This window comes from Phyllopteryx taeniolatus, unplaced genomic scaffold (genome assembly GCF_024500385.1).
Source record: "Phyllopteryx taeniolatus isolate TA_2022b unplaced genomic scaffold, UOR_Ptae_1.2 contig_24, whole genome shotgun sequence".
Lineage (NCBI taxonomy): Eukaryota > Metazoa > Chordata > Actinopteri > Syngnathiformes > Syngnathidae > Phyllopteryx > Phyllopteryx taeniolatus.
Window position 1 is genome coordinate 3,720,420 of NW_026903162.1, and position 14,301 is coordinate 3,734,720.

At 45.4% G+C, this 14,301-nt stretch overlaps 2 protein-coding genes across 3 annotated transcripts in view; one reads left to right on the plus strand and one right to left on the minus strand.

Annotated features, from left to right (window-relative positions):
- The window catches only part of tdrd12 (tudor domain containing 12), a 47,084-nt gene extending 36,538 nt beyond the window's left edge, over positions 1-10,546 (minus strand). Inside the window, exons 1-11 of one of the 2 annotated variants that reach the window (XM_061764988.1) lie at positions 9,176-10,546; positions 7,519-9,096; positions 6,935-7,362; positions 5,046-5,099; positions 4,352-4,516; positions 4,143-4,279; positions 2,173-2,289; positions 2,048-2,103; positions 1,891-1,976; positions 131-332; positions 14-66 (exon numbers count right to left, since the gene is read on the minus strand). In XM_061764988.1, coding sequence (XP_061620972.1) covers positions 14-66; positions 131-332; positions 1,891-1,976; positions 2,048-2,103; positions 2,173-2,289; positions 4,143-4,279; positions 4,352-4,516; positions 5,046-5,099; positions 6,935-7,114 — 1,050 coding nt within the window. In that variant the 5' untranslated portion in view covers positions 7,115-7,362; positions 7,519-9,096; positions 9,176-10,546. Of the gene's footprint in view, positions 1-13; positions 67-130; positions 333-1,890; positions 1,977-2,047; positions 2,104-2,172; positions 2,290-4,142; positions 4,280-4,351; positions 4,517-5,045; positions 5,100-5,339; positions 5,410-6,934; positions 7,363-7,518; positions 9,097-9,152 lie in introns of both variants that reach the window. The other variant, XM_061764989.1, reaches the window with a different exon arrangement.
- Positions 10,547-10,680: 134 nt separating this feature from the next.
- Positions 10,681-12,601, plus strand: LOC133473338 (oocyte zinc finger protein XlCOF6.1-like). Its single transcript, XM_061764998.1, has 2 exons — positions 10,681-11,112; positions 11,313-12,601. Exons 1-2 carry the CDS (start codon positions 10,992-10,994, stop codon positions 12,458-12,460), a joined length of 1,269 nt encoding a protein of 422 aa, XP_061620982.1. The 5' UTR covers positions 10,681-10,991; the 3' UTR covers positions 12,461-12,601.
- Positions 12,602-14,301: the final 1,700 nt, after the last annotated feature.

Below are 14,301 nucleotides of genomic sequence, written 5' to 3' on the forward strand. Positions count from 1 at the left end.
AATAAACACTAACCTGAGAGGGCGCCGTCATTAGATCACAGGCTCGCAGTCCAGCAGGCTGCATCACTGAGGTTCACATGACAGATTAATGACATAATCATTCCATAGGAAGATAAACATGTGTTTTTACCCAGAGGGGGCGCAGTTTCCACTTGTGTTACTGGCACTGGAGCGGCCGCGACCTGTGCTAGCGGCTTCCAGGCAGGTGCTTTGAGGCCGCGGTTTGGAAACCTAAAATGCTGAATATTGAGCTGCTCCAGCTTGCTGCTGTTAGACACGTCTTGGCTGTAAATAGCAAACCTCTTGGCCACCAGCTCATCATTCACACAAATCTGAAAATAAGAATAATAGTTTGTAGAATCATTACATATCATCACTTGAACATTTTGAACAATGACGACGTAACATTCACCTTCCAGGTACTTTTATCAATGTCTACTATTTAATTTACAGTAAGCAAAGTTTGTATCAATTTATTAATAAACTAACTTGGCATAAAAACTTGACCTGAACAAGAGAAATAAATGTCATTTTCTTATTCAGCAATGCAAAATTGTCCTAAATCCGTTGAAAAAAAACAGACAAGATTTTTGTAACCCAGTGTTACAGGAAAAAAAATCCCATATTCACTGTTTTTGTGCTCAGTTCAAAGCAACAAAAGAATTACTTTTGCTATATAGTTCCTTGGTGGCAAGGAACTGTGTAGCAATCATACGTCTTTTTGGAGGGAAGGGGGTGTCATCTACTCGCATGCGTTTGGCCATGTTGTGCACCACACTGCTACAATAATTGACATGTATTTCTGTCTCGGTCAGGGTTGGGTATCGTTTGAATTAGAGCGATTCCGGTTCTGGTTCCTTATTTTGATTCCGGTTGCAAACGATTCTCGATTCCAATTCTTTTACGGGACTGGGTCAAAAATGTTTTCATGGTTTAAATAAAGGTTGTCCAAATTATGAACATCCATTTTCTTAGCAGCCCGCAGCATAGACTCCAAGTTCTTTATAACCAGTATCAATATCAAATCTATGAACTAAAAGGAAATGTGTGTGGAACTAACCCAATTGCCTTAATATTCATTAATTAATGTTTCAGCTAAAGGTTAAATATAGCATTGTTAAAATAGTTATTTGGGACTGTTTCATCACGTCAAATGTTTATATGTGCAGGTTTTAACTTGAGTTCCTGTTTTAAGCTTGTAGCCTTTTATTTTGAAGGGTACGCACCGGAACTTAGCATGTCTCAATGTTGCCATAGACGTATTTTATTGTTTAACTCACCCAAATGACTGATAGTTGACTTGACTGAGGCTCCGCGCGGTGTAGGCTGAGGCTCGGAGCTCGTCAGACGCTACACATCGTCAAAGCCTCCTTTGCACAATAAAATCTTATTCCAAGTGTTGCACTTAGGCGACTGGGCATTCATTTTAACAAAGTTAAGACATTTTTGTTCGCCGCCGCCACCATTGGGCACAAGCACGTCTTCGTGCGCGTTCTTTGTTGGTTTTGCCGCTTCTTTGTTGGTTTTCGCCACTTCTTCTTCGGGGTGGGCTGACTGTAGGCATCGAAATTGGGAACCGAAATTTTTAACTTTGAACGATTCCGAGAGAACCGGAACGTTAGTCCCGGTTCCAATCGATTCTCGATGCCCAACCCTAGTGTTGGTGATAAAATGCTGCATGGAATGCCCGCCCCTAAAACGAGCCAATTTGGAACTGGGAACTCTTAATTTGTGTGTGTGTGTGTGGGGGGGGGGGGTAAAAAGGGGGAAGAAGAAAAAAGAAAAAGCATAGAAGCATAAAATGTCTCCTTTTAAGCGGTTTAATTTCATGTGGAGCCCTTCACTGGAAGGAAATGACTACAATGAATGTTTGCGTTCGTGTGAGGTGACCTTGACGCCGTTGACGCTCACGTAGAGCTCGATGGCGGTGGAGTGGGACCCGTCCTGCAGTACCACGGCCTCCACCTGACTCGATGCTTTGACACGAGAAGAACGTGTGAGTGATGAACAGTGACAAGAACGCGTGTGCGCGCGTCACGTGGCTCACTTTTGAAAAGGTGGTACAAGTAAGACGTGGCCGAGCTGTCCCAGCGGCTGGACGGCCTGCAAACAAAACACACCCCCATCACAAGCCGGCGGGAATCTCGAGTTAGTGATGATGAGCGCTCTTACACCAGCTTGGCCTTCTCGCAAACAGACACTTGCAGCGTCAGGGGCTTGACCCTCGCCAGGTGTAACCTCCTCATCATGAACGGGAGCTGGAGGAAGTCCAGCTCGACACGTCGGATTCTCAAATGGGGGCGACAAAACGTTAGACACATCAGCTGCCACATTCAGACACCTCGACAATTTTTACAATGTCAAGTGGCGCTTGTCCTCATCAGGGTCTTAGGTGAGCTCCACCCTATCCCAGCTGACTTCAGGCGAGAAGCTGGGCACACCCTGGACTGATCACCACCCAATCACAGGGGACATATGAACAGTTCAAAAGCAAAAGCCGTCAAGCGCCATTTGAAGAAAAATAGAGCTACCCCCACTAGAAGTAGCAACATGCGAGATTTCCCAAAAATGACTATGTCATATGTCAAAATGCTGAGTCTGCTTGGAATGGCCACTTCAACGGAGTACAACACCAAGAATTTTGAAAATCGAACGATGAGTTCCAAAGAACTTGAGTTTTTCGTGTTGGGAAAAAAAAAAGGTCTTTTTGGGGAACGGGATATCACCTATAGAAGATCTGGTCTTTAAATTAAGGTAAAACAGTATAATGTCGTAATTTCTCAGCATATCTCCTCGATCCTTTCGTTTTGTCTGCTACTGGGGAAATCCCTTCTCCGATTGGCTGACAAGTTACCAATAAGTTGGTACGGGCTGAAATTCCGAGGGGTTCTCCAAGTTGACGCGTCGAAATTACTGTGAAGTTTCAAACTGTGACGTCACTTGCCCGAAAACCCGACTGAAATACCGCATATGGAACATTATTTTGTTGAGAAGAGCAGTGTGGGCAGTGGAATAGAGCATGCGCTTTAGTCATCAATTCTTTTTCCCTGAATGTATTTAGGGCGCCACAGAGGCCGACTGGTTAGCACATCTGCCTCACAGTTCTAAGGACCTGGGCTCAAACCCGGCCTCACCTGTGTGGAGTCTGCATGTTCTCTTCGTGCCTGCGTGGGTTTCGTCCGGGTACTCCGCTTTCCTCCCACGTTCCAAAAACATACATGGTAGGTTAATTGACGACTCTAAATTGCCCATAGGTGTGAATGTACAGTGGGTACGGAAAGTTTTCAGACCCCCTTAAATTTTTCACTCTGACGAGAGCAGTGATTTCCAACCTTTATGTGGCAAGGAACATATTTTACAATTTAAAAAAATCTCACGGCACACCAACAAATAAAAATGTCACAAAAAGTGGATACATTAACTACTGTATGTACTTCCTGACATAATAGAAGACCATTCATTTGTTCTGTCTGTCACTATGCCTCACTGGCATAAATAGAACAAAGATACATTCTTTATTGTAAATATATTTTTTTTAGCAATTAAGTAAATGAACAGGTCATTTAAATAGACACATTGCTCCATCATGTGATCGGTTATCGGGTTTTTTTAAACTCTCTGATCGGCCCCAAAAATCTTGATCGTGTAAAGCCTACTTGTCGGCAGCAACATTTTACTCAATTCACAATAAAATGGAGATGTCTGCTTTTGCATTTGAACTCTTCGTATCGACATACCACCATCCACATTCACAATTGTAGTTATGGATAATTTAGACTGGAGTCTTCAATGAAGCTAACACGTTAGAGTACCTGTAGAAAAGTCACGCAAGCACAGGGTGAACATGCAAACTCGACACAGGAAGGCCAGAGCTGAGATTCGAACCCCGTACCCGAGAACTGTGAGACACACTTGCTGAACACTCGCACAATGTGCGGCCCAGTGTTGACCCATTTAACATTAATTTTTATAATTGGACAAACTTCCCAAAAAATACAGTAGCATGTTGCGCAATACAAGGAATCACTTAGTTGTGACTGACAAGTGAAGAACAAAAAGTGTGGATGCATGCGGCAAGCAGAGAACACACGCACGTGCGCGCGCAAACACACGCACACACGCGCTGTACAGTAGGCGCTTACTTGCTGAAGAGGACAACCAGAGGTTCTCCGTGGTCCAGCAGGTAACAACAAGCGTAAGACGCGTGCGAGTCTGAGGCGATGGACTCCAGCCGGGCCCGGCACCACATCTTCATCTGGGACCAGTACACCACACACACCTGAGGCCAGCACACACGCCCTCAGAAAACACACACACTACCATGTAACACCACCGGGTGAGTGAAGCTTACCTGTCCCACCGCCAGCGAGGAGGGCGTCACCGCGCACACGTCCCTGGTGACGCAATTGTAGAAGACGTTCATGCGCGTGAAAAGCTCGTCGTACTGACGCTTGTCGAGCGCCTCCACGCCGACGGGGCCGTCCAACTGCGCCCACATACATGACGGGTCCACCAGCTGCAACGTTGGAAACAGGGATGCTTACGTACACTTTTACTTCTGCTACAATTAATGCGGCCCGCAGCATACATCGAGACATTTTATCCTTCTATGCTTTTTTTGTTTTTGTGGCCCACAGAATACATTAAAAAAAGTCATGTCAAGTGTGTGTGCGCGCGCATACATTATTTAACCTATTTGTACACAGACTGATGAATTGGTTTTAGTGCCTTTAATAAATTAAAGTTGAAGAATGTCAACTCCTTAAGACCTTTTTTTTTTTTTTTTTTAATGCTCTAAGGACATTATTACACACGTGTCGAGTAGCTCAATAATTTTGTTTGGGGGGGGGTACAAGTCGTTTTTACATTTTTCATATAACATAATTCGTTCATTTAATAACAGCCATGTTACCAGCAATTACAAATTATAACTTTGGAAGACTATATACACTCACTTACGTCACGTATTCGTAATTACATCGATGATGTGTGAAAGTGGAGCAAGGTGACGTTTATTAGGCTCCAGGTCATTAGTGCCAACTTACCTTCAAATTCAGCAATTTGAACATCGTCTTTCGCCTCGCAGACGCTTGCTGGGTCTTAAAAAAAATGTGAATGTGGAAAGGACAATAAAATAAAGCGTTATTTAACGACGACACGAATTTGAAGTTAACCTGAGGTCAAACAACGACACACAATCTAGCAAAATGGCCGCTCGTTAAAAAGCTAGCATTAGCCATTAGCCCCCTTAGAAAAGACAAACTGAAACTGAACCATATTACATGAACTCGACGCGGTACAAATTTACTGCTTATAATTAGGGCGACGTTTGTAATTACCTCTTTGTTTCTGGTCGAAATTCAAGAGAATGCCGAAGCAGTTCTGATGGGGCAAAAAGCACACCTGCCGCTGTGAACAGTAAAGTGTAATTGTAGCTTTGACCACTCGGGGCGCCATCTCTGGCTACACTGCATGTACACGTAACTTCGGGAGGGGAAACTCAGGCAGCCGAAGCACTCACATACTTGGGTAAAAAAATAAAAATAAAAAAAATAAAAAAGATTCTGGGGAAAGTAGAATTACTGATTCAACTCATTCACTTAACTGAAAGAAATTAAAACAAATGTCAATAAAGCATGTCAAAAGTAAAAATGAATTTGTCATTGATATACTAACTGTACCTGTTTTGATCATTTTGCAAAACAAAACTGCACATAAAATAGTTTTTCTCTTTTACTAACTTACTAGTGCTAAACATTGAGAATTTTTCAAGCATCAGTTTTTTTTTTTTTATATAAATCCAGTTCTGCGGTCATTAGCGTTTGTCAATAGAAAGTGAACCAGCAGCTGTCTGTCCTTGACTACTTGTGTGGGCTTTACATTTGGTTCAAACGGTGGTAAACTGTATTAAATTTGCTAACCTTTTTGTTCAAATTGAACATATACAAAAACAAAACAAATCAACAAGATAGTCATTGATCCCTTATGTTGGCAATTGTAGAAATGCTGTTGTGGCATGTTAGTTTGTTCTGCTTTGCAGTATTGCATTGCATTACCTTCTTTTCCTAAGAGTTAAAAGATCACAAAGTTTGGACATGATCTTTGACGCACTCTCGACTGGTGCGTGAGTGCAGGGCATAGGCGTTTCTGGCCCACTTTTGCAGCTGCTGAAGCACCACTAAAATAAAGCCCGGCACCCGTCAATTTGGAAAGATCCAAAAACATTCAGTGTGTCATTTTCAAGCAACCTAGAAACACGTAAAACATGAAGTGTCTGAGTGCCTAGAAAAGTGGTACATAAGTGTAATTTATTATTATTACTATGTGGCACTGGGCGCCCGCTGTGTTTGTATCATTTTAATCCATGACATCCTAGTAAATTGGCGATTTTTCAGCATATTAAATATATATATTTTCTTGAGCAAAAAATACATAAAATCAACTTCTTAGTGAAATATGGACCATTAAGACCCATACACTCTTTAAATCATGTTTCTTGTAAATGCTGTCACGTACGGGGAGCAGCTGAATCCAAGAGCAGGCGGAGGCAGATGTAAAATGAACAGTTTATTGAGGAAGGGCAATGGCGGTGGTCCGAGGTGGGTTGGCAGGCGGTGGCGTGGACAGGGGGCAGGCGGCTGGCTTGGCGGCAGGAATGGTGTGGATCAGGAACACGGGGGAAGGCCTCACGTCGAGGATGCGCGACACTGTGAAGGCCGGATGGTCGTCAATAATCCGGGGGGGTAGAGACAGGCTTGAGCACTGAGACATGGAAGGTTGGGTGAATCTTTAAGGACTTTGGAAGCTTCAACTGGATGGACGTGGGATTGATGATTTTGGTAATTGGGAAAGGGCCAATGAAATGGGGAGTGAGTTTACGGGATTCAGTTTGAAGCGGGAGGTCGTAAGAAGAAAGCCAGACAGATTTGCCCACCTTGTATTTGGGTGTCGGGGAGCAATGATGGTCTGCGAGCTGTTTATTGCGTGCGGCGGACCGGGTCAAAGCCGCATGGATGTCTTTCCACACTGCCTGGATTCTCTGGAGATGATCCTTGACTGCGGGGACTGCCAGTGCCTGCTCCTGTTCTTTGAATAAATGGCGGTTGGTAACCATAGAAAGCCATGAATGAGGACATACCGGTAGCAGAACTGGTGAGGGAGTTGTGGGCCTACTCAATCCACGGGAGGAATGAGCTCCAGGAGGGTAGTTGCGTGCGGCAACACAACAGAGGGCTGATTCTAGGGATTGGTTTGCCCGCTCAGTCTGGCCATTGGTCTGCGGATGATATCCTGACGACAAGCTGGCTGCTGCGCCCACCGCTTTACAGAATTCCTTCCATACCAGGGATGAGAACTGAGGACCTGTGTCAGAGACAATATCAATGGGTATACCGTGGAGTCTAAAGACATGCTGGACAAGGAGGTTAGCAGTTTCGAAGGCGGATGGTAGTTTGGGGAGGGGTAAGTAATGGACAGATTTGGAAAACCGATCGACAATAGTGTGAATGATAGAGTTACCTTCAGAAGGAGGTAGCCCGGTAACGAAGTCCAGAGCGATATGGGACCAAGGGCGGCTAAGGATAGGCAATGGATGCAGCAGCCCAGCCGGGTGCAGGTGTGAAGACTTCTCTCAGGCACAGACGGAGCAGGCTTGGACGAACTCCCGGGTGTCTTGAACAAGGCTGGGCTACCAGAAATGCTGCCGGATGAACTGAATGGTGCGGGTGATGCCAGGATGACAGGCGAGTTTGGAATTGTGAGCCCACTGAAGAACGTCAGAGCGTGCAGAATCTGGTACAAACAGGCGGTTTGGAGGCCCAGTCTTGGGATCCGGGTGAGTCTTTTGGGCCTCCTTAACCACCTGTTCGATCTGCCAAGTGGCTGCTCCAACAAAGCATAAGGAAGGAAGAATGGGTTCCGGTTTGTCAGGGCTGGTGGGGGGTGAATAAAGTCGAGACAGGGCATCTGGTTTGCTGTTTCTGGAGCCAGGACGGAAGGAGAGATTGAAATTAAACCTGCTCAAGAAGAGAGCCCAGCGAGCTTGTCGAAGGGTTAAGGCGTTTGGCAGAACGGAGGTCTGAGAGATTCTTGTGGTCTGTCCAAGTGATGACTGGTAGTTCAGTCCCCTCCAGCCAGTGCCTCCACTCTTCCAAGGCCCATACAACGGCCAGTAGCTCTCGGTTGCCGACATCGTAGTTCGTCTCGGCAGGGGACAGACGGGGGGAAAAAAAAGGCACAGGGGTGAAGTTTCTGGGTCGTGGGGTCTCACTGCGAGAGGACAGCCCCCGTGTCCGAGGCGTCAACCTCGACCACGAACTGGAGGGAGGTGTCGGGGTGGCGAAGAATGGGCACGCTGGTGAACAGGGTCTTGAGGTGACTGAATGCTTGGGATGCTGCCGCCGTCCATTGAAAGAGGGAGCTGGTGGATGTAAGGCTAGTGAGGGGAATAGTAACCTTGCTGTAATTACGGATGAATTGACAGTAGAAATTGGCGGGGTTGTAGTTGTCCTCTGGAGATGAAGCCCAGGAAGTGTACGGAGGAGAGGTGGAATTCGCACTGTTGAGGTTTAACATACAGACGGTTTTCAAGGAGACGCTGAATGACTTGGCATACATGGATGCGGTGTTCTTTGGGGAAGCGGGAGACAATGAGGATGTCATCGAGGTATAAAAACGAGTGCGCAATTGAGTAGAAACTGGCTACATGCACCTAGGTCCCCGGAGTAGGGCTCGGGCGGCGGGACATGAGGTTCTTTGTACAGGAGGCACGGTGGCGCTGAGGCTGCTGGCTCAGAAGGCATACTTCCAGGTGGAAGTTTGGATATCATCGTCAAGGAAAGGAGGTATACTTGTCGTGTGAGGGAGTGTAGGGATTCCATGAGTTCTTGGAGAGTCTTTTCTTGTCTTCGTATGCGGGCTCCTTGGAGAGTGAGTGCGTTCATCAGTGCCTCCGGAGTAGGTGGGTCCATAATGGCCAAAGTATTCTGTCACGTATGGGGAGTAGCTGGGTCCAAGAGCAGGCGGAGGCAGATGTAAAATGATGAAGGCTGGCTTGGCGCCAGGAATGACGTGGATCAGGAACACGGGGGGGAAACACTGAGAACAAGGAGATACAGGAGTCAAAAAAGGGACCGATGAATAGAGTGACTTACTTGAGGCAAATGGGCCGTGTTACCGCTGGAAGTAACTTCAATACTTTGGCGAGGATTTCCTGGAACAGGCAGGCTTATATACCGGTGGTGATGAGGCTGATCGGAGACAGGTGCTGAAAACAGAGAGGGGAGGGGGGAGAGAGAGAGGACGCAAAGCGCCCTCCCGGCTCCAATAATGGAACTGCAGGGCAAGTTGCAAAAGACCTTCTTTTGACCATTTCCTGTGTTGCGGATTCACAGGGGAATCTGAAATGACTCCAAATATCTGCAGCTTGCTTTGGTTGCCATTTTGTTGTATTTGATTGAGTGTGGCCTGCGTCCATACAATGCAACTCACATGCAAAGCGCCCCCCACTGGCCAGGAGGTGAATTGATTCAGAGGATTTGCGAAATCAATATTGAACTGGGGAGTGGAATATTGTGATACACTGATGAATCGATATTTCTGCCCAACCCGGCCCTATTGAATTTGCAGTAACGTTAGTCCGTGTGTAAACTTCTACGCAGTCTGCGTCGGGCAGGCAGTGGGGTCCCCTCTTGCTTGGCATAAGAATAATACTTGTAGTAAATCAAGCTCAATGTTGCTCTTTACTTACATTTGTTCCTGCCCATATTATTATGAGTGTGTGTCTTAGCTATCCGGCAGACAACGTTGGTGTGCGTGTATTCTGTTTCATAAAAGTCTTACTGTGAGTTGTGAGATGAACAGCGACCTTCCGGTCATGTTTGCTGTTTTGTCACGTTAGCTAGATAGCGACGTGGCTACTTTGTATGTTGCTCATGCTCATTGCGGCGGAAATGAAACTACCAGGGTAGCTGCAAGTGAAATTCAAAATAACAATGTACACAACAGAGGGTTTTACTGTACGATATACGTTTTTACGTCACACTACGATACATACAGTACTGTTATATCGCACAGCTCTATGTATTTCGTAGAGCACGAATAAACTTCCACACACACCTCCACCCGAGCCTGAAGCTCCACCACAAACTGTTTAAGAAACAGCAGCAACAACAATAAGAACTAAAAACAAGAAAAATACTTAAAGTTAATTGACAAAAAACTGTTCTCATGTGTTTGCGTCCATAGATATTAAAACTGTTACGCCGGCGCATTGTAGCAGCCCGGCTAACCGGCGTGCCTACGTGGCGGCCATGTTGGAGAGGTCGACAGTTCCATCCAAGTTAACGTCCGGACGTTGAAATTAAGTTGTAACTTGTTCATTTCCTAACTGATTTTCATGAAGTTCACTTTTTGTCAACGCCAAAGCGTCTGCTATCAACACATAACATTTGGAAAAAAAAGCAACAACAACAACAAAATCTGTGAAAGGTTACTTCCATTGCCAGTTCCCTTGTCGTAATTGCACGAAAGATGCAATGTACCGGAATCGCTGGTCTTTTGGTTTTCTTGCCGTCCACACACGGAATGCGCTGAAGACTTCGAGCTCCCTAGCGTGACGTCGGCATAGGCACGCAGCTCAAAAGGGGCGTGTCTACATCTTCCTTTCTCGGGCGTCATCTGTCAACTGCACGCGGAAGGAAGGAGATGAGGAGTGGATGACGCGAGCACACAAGCCTCACCAAATACATCTTCCCGAATAAATACATCTACTGAACGGACTGGAGCCTCCACGCAGGACGCCCATCACTACTTTAATGCGCTAAAGAACATTTGTTCTATCCTCGTGACCGGATATACTCGTCTCAGTCCACTTTAAAGCTTCCCCAGCGAGTTTAGCTTAGCTTAGCTTGCTAGCCGCTCACAAAGAAACGCGTTTGTGACCAAAGCAGAGCTCAAGTGTGAGTGTAAAGCGTCGAGGGTGTCCTGCGACGATGTGTTCGAAAAGTAAGAAAGAAGAAGAGTACGAGGAGGAAATCTCTCGGACAAAAGAGAACGAACGTCACCTGCTGGAGGCTGGTTTCGAGCAGCCTCGAGTTGGGTTCAACGCAGAAGGTTTGGTCACTTTTCTACTCTCACTTCCTTTCCAACTACTTTAATTTCATTAATCACATCCCTGCGTTCAGCTCGTTTGTTTGGGTCATAATCACTGACGTACACTTACACAAATAACTTAGTGGTACCTTGAAGTACGAGTTGAAGAAGACAAAGCTTGACTTGCGTAAACCACGTTTTTATCTTCTTGTGCGGTGCAGATGTTAGTGAAGAATATCTTCATCCTGAGCAGGAGCCACAGTCAGCCTGCTTTAAAGAAGAGGAGGAGGAGCCAGAGCTTCCTCGTATCTGTAAGGAAGGGGAGCCCAAGTCCCCTTACATTAAAGAAGAAGGGCAGGACGATGAAATCACCACGTTTGCATCGACTGATGGCCAATCAGACGGCCTCTCGGCTCCACTCTCTGATAGTGACGACATAACGTCACACTCTTCTAATGAAGACGACGGCGAGGATGAGGAACACTCGAAAGGTGATAGGACAGGCCACACTGACAACAAACGTGAGCGGTGTTCTCACTGTGACAAAACGTTTGACAAAAAGTCGTCGTTGAAAGCACATGAAAGAACACACACTCGAGAAAAACCTTTTGCCTGCTTAGTTTGTGGCAAAAGATTCTCGAGAAAGGCAACTTTAACAAGACACACAGTTACACACACTGGTGAAAAACCTTTTGTCTGCTCAGTTTGCGGTAAGAGATTTATTCAGAATGTAGATTTAAAAACGCACACAAGGACGCACACTGGAGAAAAACCATTTGTCTGCTCAGTTTGTGGTCAAAGATTCTCGACAAAGACACATTTAACAAAACACACAAGAACACACACTGGAGATAAACCATTTGTTTGCTCAGTTTGTGGGAAAAGATTCTCTGTGAAGACAAATTTAACGAGGCATACAAGAACGCACACAGGAGAAAAACCTTTTGCCTGCTCAGTTTGCGGGAAAAGATTCACTCAAAATGTCGATTTAAGAATACACACAAGAACACACACTGGAGATAAACCTTTTGCCTGCTCAATTTGCGGTAAAAGATTCACTCAGAAGGGGGATTTAACACGACATACAAGAACACACTCTGGGGAAAAACCTTTTGCCTGTTTAGTTTGTGGTCAAAAATTTGCTGCGCAGGGACAACTAACCACACACAAAAGAACACACACTGGAGAGATACCTTTCGTGTGCTCATTTTGTGGGAAAGGGTTCACTCAAAGACGCTCTTTGACGGCACACACACGAAGACACACTGGCGAGAAACCGTTCCGCTGCACTGTGTGTAATAAAAGGTTTCATGTCAAGTATGAGCTGAAGAGACACAAGTGTGCCGGCGCGAAGAGCAGCGCTCAATGAAGCTGCGCAATAAACGCAAGAAGCCGAGGCTGTGTTGCTCATCATTGACTCATTCTGTACTCCCTAATCACCTCCGTTTACAAATGACCTAGTTTACAAACAATTCGCTCTGTGAACTACATTATTATTATTATTATTTTTTTTTTCAGAACAATTACCTCCATTTTGGCACTACTTTCGCGTTACAAAAAGCTTTAGCACAGACGTGTCAGGATCGGTTGTGATTTTAGCTCCACTGTGTAAACATCGCCTCTCCATGTCTGTGCTAGTTTCGTGATGGTAATAATAGGAAATTTGTATAGCATTTTTCCACAAAGCCCACAATGATTTATTTTCCCCAATATTAAATGCACCAGTCGGGTACGGCATGCAGAGAACAATAATGTATAAAACAGGAAACAAATCTGTAATATCTGTAAAAAGTGAAAAAAGCAATTTAGCAAGAAACATGAAGTAGACACACTTTTAATTGCTTTACTGGGCTATATAAAGTGGTGTGGCAAGCCGGATCTGGCCCCCGGGCCTTGAGTTTGACACCTGTGCTGTAGTGGTTGGCGAAAGAATCTCTGAATGAAATCTTCAAACTGTGCATGATGTCGCAATGGCTTCAACTTTTTTTGTCCTGTGCAGAAGGCGCGCGGGATTCTGCGGCCCGTGTTTGCGCAATTTAGCCTTTAGCTAGCCGCTAACGATGAGACGTGAAAGTCAGCAAAGTCGCTCAACTGTGAGCATAAAGTGTCGAGATTATTTTGCGAAAACGTCTCAAATCCGAATGCTGAGAACTTTTGTGAACGAGCGAGGGGAGGAAATCTCTGCGGCGTTGGGAAGAACCATAGCGGAGTGCGACGAGAAACTTTGCCGCGCGAAGGAGGAGAACCGGCGTCAAGGTCAACTCCTGAGGGTCTTCTTCAGCAACCCCCCTCACGATGTGTCCGACAGCGCAGGTTTGTTCACGTCTTAACTCTCGCGACAAAGAATCTTATCGGTATGAACCCCCACAAACAAAAACCAATACTACGGGAACGGTACGTAGACGACGTACTACGAATAACAAAAACTGGAGAACTTCCAGACCATCTCAACAAAATAGACATAAAATTCACACTTGAAGAGGAAACTAACCGGACTGTATCATTCCTGGAGTTAAAGGGGACATGTTTTGTCAAAGCAACTTTTTGTCGTATTTGGAATGTAATATTGTCTCTATGGTGCCTCAGTAAATGTGAAATATGAATGAAAGTCATCCACGCATTCCGAAGTTCCAGACGTTTTTCTGTCGAGAGGCCTGAAATCAGGTCATTGGAATTTCTCAAGCTCATCGACCTCACTAGCGACGCTCTCCGCCTTTCCTTTCCGCTCCCGAACCGGCGCTGTCGACATAACAAACGTGTGCTCTCACAAGTGGCTCTTCTACACGGAGGCAACCAATCAGACGAAAGCGGGCGGTCTTAGCCATATATGGATACAAAACTGGGTCAAACAGAAGTAGCTGTCCGAGGGAGGGACCTTTTCTGGACACGAGTGTGACAAAAACAAGGATTGTTTAAAATGAAATTGACACTTTTATACAAAGTCCATCTTAGAGAGTCACTGCATGGAGGTCGAAATAGGCAAAATGGGAAAAATAGGATCCAGAATTGGCCGTAAACAAAGGAAAGCAGCAAGCCAGAAGAAAAAGGAAAGAAAAGTGAAACGGACCCCAAAAACAAGGACATAGTAACACTCCCGCACATCTGAGGAATAACGGAAACCATGTTACACATTATGAGAAAACAAAAAATACAGTACGCTCGGTTTGTTCCCACAGTAACACACAACTTCAATATGTGGGATAACGGTGT

Coding starts and splice junctions, on each gene's coding strand:
- LOC133473338 (XM_061764998.1), top strand. CDS start 10,992: ATGTGTTCGAAAAGTAAGAAAGAAGAAGAGTACGAGGAGGAAATCTCT. Junction 11,113..11,312: donor AGTTGGGTTCAACGCAGAAG/GTTTGGTCACTT, acceptor TGTGCGGTGCAG/ATGTTAGTGAAGAATATCTT.